At 47.9% G+C, this 6,000-nt stretch overlaps 1 protein-coding gene across 2 annotated transcripts in view; it reads left to right on the forward strand.

Moving 5' to 3' along the window:
• The window catches only part of LOC135383160 (uncharacterized), a 359,001-nt gene extending 353,586 nt beyond the window's left edge, over positions 1 to 5,415 (forward strand). For both annotated transcript variants that reach the window (XM_064612753.1, XM_064612754.1), the window contains one exon: positions 3,412 to 5,415. In XM_064612753.1, the coding sequence (XP_064468823.1) occupies positions 3,412 to 3,494 (83 nt within the window). In that variant the 3' untranslated portion in view covers positions 3,495 to 5,415. The remainder of the gene's footprint in view (positions 1 to 3,411) is intronic.
• The last annotated feature ends 585 nt before the right edge of the window (positions 5,416 to 6,000 follow it).

The raw sequence follows: 6,000 nt of genomic DNA on the forward strand, positions 1-6,000 counted from the left end.
GGCATGTAGCAGACACAGAAAGTAGTGGCCATGCAAAGAAATTGCAGCGTTGACAGAGAATAAAGAGGATAAAAATAATACAGGAGAAAGACCTAGTATTAGTTGTTAAGTGGTTCTTGTGCGTTTAAGGTGACTCGAACAGATGAATAATATTGAACCTTGTATGTGAGGTGTGACTTTCTGTCACGTCTGCCGCGTGTGAATCAAAACCCGGTTTACGTTGAAGAAAGCGGTCAAATGCAAGGAAGCTGGTGTACTGGAAGAAACGGCAACGTTTACTTCAGTAAGTGAAGGGAGCAAGAAACGCACACAGAAGTGGACAATAGGAGACTCGTAAACAAATGGGACTCACAATGGGACTCATGTACGTGAATGCAATTTAACACGTAGTCCCTAACCCTTTAAAGGGGCACTAAACAGTTCGCCGAACATTCCCCAGTTATCACGCCCCATGAAAGAACGTGGCTCACAATATCCAAAAATGTAATTCATTTACTTGTAGCGAACGTATTGTGAGATAGCGAAAGGGCGAGAGAAGAGCCGTTTAATGAGGGCAGGAAGAATGAATGCGGGTGGTTGCAACTCGCGCTAAGATGCAGTGATGGTCATGGCGATGATTCTGCCTCACATCTTCCCCGTGGCGAAGGGGAAGCCATCCTGGCTTCACACTGTTCTGAGAGATGACGTTCCTTGTAGGGTTTTAGGCGGCAAACGTGTGCGTTCTCGCGGGAACGACAGCGGCGGTCGGAAGGTGGTTGAAGGGGCTCGATGGCATAGTTGCCGGCAGAGTTCCGAGCTAGGACACGGTAGGGCCTGACGTATCGGCAAATCAGCTTTTCGCAGAGGCCAGGTTTGCGAATTGGGACCCACAGCCAAACGAGGTCGCCCACTTCGTAATGTACTTGCTTGTGGTGTTCGTCATAGCGGTGCTTTGCCGTGGCCTGCTGCCCGAATGTGCGACACCGGGCAAGTTGGCGGCATTCCTCGGTTCGGGATGTCGCATCGGCCAAGGTGAGATTGTGGTCGGTGGAAGGATGATAGGGGAAGATGGTGTCCACGTTGCAGATAGGATCTCGACCGTAGACCAGACGAAAAGGGGAGAACTGAGTTGTGGACTGGATGGCGCTATTATAGGCGAATGTGAGGTAGGGCAGCAGGGTGTCCCAATTTGTTTGGTCGGACGACACATAAAGGGACAGCATGTCGCCGAGTGTATGGTTGAACCGCTCAGTAAGACCGTTGGTTTGCGGATGGTATGCGGAGGTTAGATTATGGACGACTGAACATGCCTTGAGAATATCTTGAAGGAGGTGAGCAAGAAATGGACGGCCACGATCACTGAGGAGGACTCTAGGAGCGCCGTCGCGGAGCAGGAGGCAGTGGATGAAGAAGTTGGCAATCTCGTCGGAAGAACCTGTTCGAAGCGGAGCGGTCTCGACGTAGCGTGTGAGGTGGTCGATGGCTACGACAACCCACTTGTAGCCAGATGGCGTGGTAGGAAGAGGGCCGAGCAAGTCGATGCCGACGCGATCGAAGGGCGCATGGGGGGGTTGAAGAGGCTCCAGGAGACCGGCTGAGGGGGATGCAGGCGGCTTCAGGCGTTGGCAGGGAAGACAGGAAGAAACGTATTTGTAGACGCTGGAGTACATTCTGGGCCAGAAATAGCGCTTTCGTACACGGTCGTAGGTTTTATAGAATCCCAAGTGACCAGCGGTGGGGTCGTCGTGCAAGCTGTTGAGGATTTGCTGACGGAGCTGCCGAGGCACAGCCAGTAAGAGTCATTGGCCTTCAGGATCGTAGTTACGCTTGTACAAAGTGGCATCCAGCAGCGTAGTCAGGAGAGTCGGGATCTCGAAGTCGCACCTCCACCAAATGTGAGATAGCGAAAGGGCGAGGGAAGAGCCGTTTAATGAGGGCAGGAAGAATGAATGCGGGTGGTTGCAACTCGCGCTAAGATGCAGTGATGGTCATGGCGATGATTCTGCCTCACAGTATTTAAAAAGAAACAATGAAATAAACATTAAAAAAAAAACATAATCCGCGTGCGTCTCTCTTTCCTTCTCGGAAAGCACCTACGTCACGCGTCTCGCACGTGTAGCAAAGCTGCATTCCAGTCACTGGAGGTCGGGGAGATTTCGTGCCCCTATCCAATGACGGGCCCCGTTGAGATGAGCTGCGGCGCGCGGGGAGAACCGGTCGTGGGAACATTGCAGTGACCTCGCGCCTTGCGGAGCAATACCGCCCTGAAGATATAACGCGGACATGAAATGAAACATTGCGGATATCTGGTACAGTTTGAACTGGTTATCTTCTGCGTTTAAAGTGGAGAGATGCTTAAAATTTACTTCACTTCCCGATATTACAATAAAGTAACAGATAAGCGTCTCGTATTTTGACTGGTTGATGGAACGTGACGTCAGAATGACATGTCGCTGTCGGAAGGGCATCGCAGAGCGGGGCATGAGCACGAAAGAGTGCACTGAATATTGCGTAGGTTTAGATTATCTACTTTTTTTGTGTGTCAATAATTTTTGGAAAATATTCACCTCTGGCAACGTAGCACAATGCATTAGCAAAAAGTGTAAATTGTATACCTGTTCAGTGCCCCTTTACATGCGATGCAAATGACAAGGACGGTGCCCAGAAGAAGAACAGCCGAAGTGCTCAAAATATCGGAGTCTTTCGTCCTGAATCTCTGCCCTTAAAGAGGCACTGAAGTAAAACAATTCCCCTCCCCCCCACCCGGAATGAAAGGTGGCGTTACCTTGACACCACTACAAAAGGAACAAGGTTCATCCGTTGCGTCGTTCGTGACTTATGCCCGAAAGAAACTACAGTGTAAGCTTTCAATCTCCCTCTCCTTCTCAAAAAGGCCGACAATGCGGGGAGGTCGCGGATTGGACCCTTCAAGCGATCTCGCGCGTTGATTGGACAAATCGTCTGCGGAAACTAATGAGGGCGCACTGTCGACCATCTTGAGAAAGAGAGGGAAAGCGTAAATTGCAGGTTCCTTCGCTCACAAATCACGAACAACGCAACGAAGGACTCCCGTTCCTTTTGTGTTGGTGTTAAGACAGCGGCATTTTTCATTCGACAAGGAGCAATTTTTCCACACTGGTTCACTGGAGTATCTACGTACGTCTACAGTTGTGTTTCTGTTTACCTTGTAGTTCAAGTCATGTGTGCGGCATTTTTACAGCACCTCGTTTCACACCATTAGGACTGAAACTTAGTGACATGTCAATTCCTGATATGACATGATGGCACGCACAGGAGACTGAGACGGACACGGACAGCGTCTGTGTCTTCTGTGCGTTCCATCATGTCAAGTTTTAACCAATCTGCTCTATACCCTGTAGCGCTTATGTCAATTCCTGTCACGTAAATTGTGCTCCACGGTTCTCATTTCAGCACGTGGTGGAGCCAACAACAGTGAACTTGGCCTTGCAGCTCCGCTCCTGGTCCTCTTCTTTGCAGTGCTATCTCTAATGTGACAGCTTTTGTGACTGAGTGTGACGTCACGTGAAAAAAAAATCTGCTGTAGTGGCTCCGTGAAAAGAGAAGAACGATACCGACTGTGATGCAAGATGAAACGAACAATGCCTCTTCGGCACCCCTTCCCTCATTCGCATGTTGAACAATTGTCCCGGTTTGGAATTCCACTACAGTTCAAATTTCTTTACCTGACCTGTCCAGCGCAGACTGTGCTCATCGCATGGCGATACTGGGCTTACGGTTAACCATTGGATATGATGCTGGGGAGCCGTGATGGGAATGTGTAGCAGCGTTTTTTTTTTCCTTTTTTTTTCTTTAAACCTGACCGACAACCAAAGAGCGGAAATGAATCGTTTTTGTAGGTGTACGACAGAAGGCGCCGATCAGACGCGTGTACCTGTATAGTGATGTAAATATCACACAGGTTGTAATTATAGCTGTTGAGGATGACTTGGTAGTGCTTTCCGACTCGTTTACGTTGTGTTAAACCGCCAAATTGTCAGCGCAGCACTCATAGCGACCCTTGCGTTGACCGGTGGAAACGCTGCGATATTCGTCATGGCGTAAGTTTAAGATAAAGCTACTTTCGAAGCCGCATGACAGGCACACTTCGGAACTGTGTGACGTGGGGACCGTAAAGGGGCTGTAAAGTGAAATAGGCTATACAACAGACAATATCTTTATGTACAGGCAGAATTGGCCTTTGTGATGATACACACAAAAGTCAAGCGTGTCAGTTCTCCATATTTTTCGTAATAATGTACTTTCAAAATCGATAGTTGCAGCGCTCAGAGATGTCCACTAAGAGCAGCAGAGAGAGACCGCTCCGGATTGGTGGACAGGTACCACGTGATTGTGAAGTACTACATGACACAGACTAGTTACTGTTAAAGCTGTTTTGAACAATGACGAGTGCTCATGAGTAGTTTGATTTAATCCGTCGTAACACTGCAGGAATATCCCCGCCGGCTGTTTGCCGTTCTTTTGTGGCCTCTGCTCCCGACAGCCATCAGTCGTTGCTTGTATGCGGCGTGGCATGTATAACGAAGGAGTGTAACTCACTTTCGTGCCGCTGCTGTATGCAGAAACTCCACTTCCAGACGATTCGCACGGATGCTTCGTCCATGTTGCAATGTTCCAGGATGCACCAACCGTGCATCTTCGACCATGGACACCTTGTATTACCTATTCCAAGGGTACAATACGCGTAAAGGAAAGCACTTTCACTTATGTGAGCTGGGCTTAAGCTTAAATGAGCTGTTTAACTTTGTTGCGTGCGGTCTCAGTAGGTGGCGCCACGATGGGTGTGAGCGTTGCTAGGTGAAGGGCTTCACAACTCTTGCTTGGCGAAACAATCTTGCTTGCTGCAAACCCGATTGCTAAAACAGTGCTCAACGAACAACAGAGCTATTACGTATCTGTAGCTCCCAAGACACAAGCTTTCAGAAAAAACATATCGTTTCTATAGGTTTGCCTCCTTCACTATACAGTCCCTTTATCCCACTCTTGTTCGGTTTGCCCCCGTGGGTACATGTGGCATTTCGGCACTTGGCGATTCGGATATGGCACCGAAACCAAATGGCGACTATCACCCTCTAGTTACGTAAATCACTATACAATGAAGGGACGGTTATCTAATCACCATACACGGAGCAAGAGCCTGTTTTCGATTCGCGTTTAGGAACCCATATCTTTTTAATCAAAACCGAAACAAAGCATCAGTCTCGAGTACAATCAACAACTCCAAAATTTGTAAACTCGTTTGAAATTGAAGAGCTTCTATCCGACAACGCACTGCACGACAACGGTTTAGTGGGAAACACCCGAAGAAGTAAAGTATGGGCACATAGAAGGATATCAGGAAAACATGTGAAAGTGAATATCAAGAGTATAATAAAAACGTTTGCTGGTGTTTGCTTCAACAAATAGAGTGCAGGTCGTTTTCCTCTTCTGCATCAATTTACACCTGCATGGACAGAAGGACTTGTTTGAACTTATTGTTTCAACATATAGTTGCACTGTTGTTAAGTTTTGAATCCGCATGATTGTTTACCAGTAGTAATATAAACTCATAAACTCGTAAAACTATTTGTGTTGGAGAAGTGTCGACGTGACGAATGCCATAACCTCCTATCAGGATTAATAAGTTGTTTGTTGTAACTTTCATCATCCTTATTACGTGATCATGTGACGTGATCGTTATCAAGCAATCGTTCACTCACGTCCCTTCGCAGAATTTAAATTGCATAAATTTGCGTAAATTTAAACGTATTTTCCGAGGTTTCAGGATTGTCATGTGGACACCGGCAGCACGGCCATGCGCTGAGCGAGGATGAAGTTAGGGAAGGGGACGATCGGCTCGCGTGATTTTTCGTGACGTTGCTTCAGGAGTGGCGATAGGAAGCTGCATTTCGATGCCGGGGAAACGGACCGCCCTCTTGACGTCACATTATTCTCAGACAAAGCGGGAAAGCCTACTTGCGTGGATCTCGTTGCTTTCAAATG

This window comes from Ornithodoros turicata, chromosome 2 (assembly GCF_037126465.1).
Source record: "Ornithodoros turicata isolate Travis chromosome 2, ASM3712646v1, whole genome shotgun sequence".
Lineage (NCBI taxonomy): Eukaryota > Metazoa > Arthropoda > Arachnida > Ixodida > Argasidae > Ornithodoros > Ornithodoros turicata.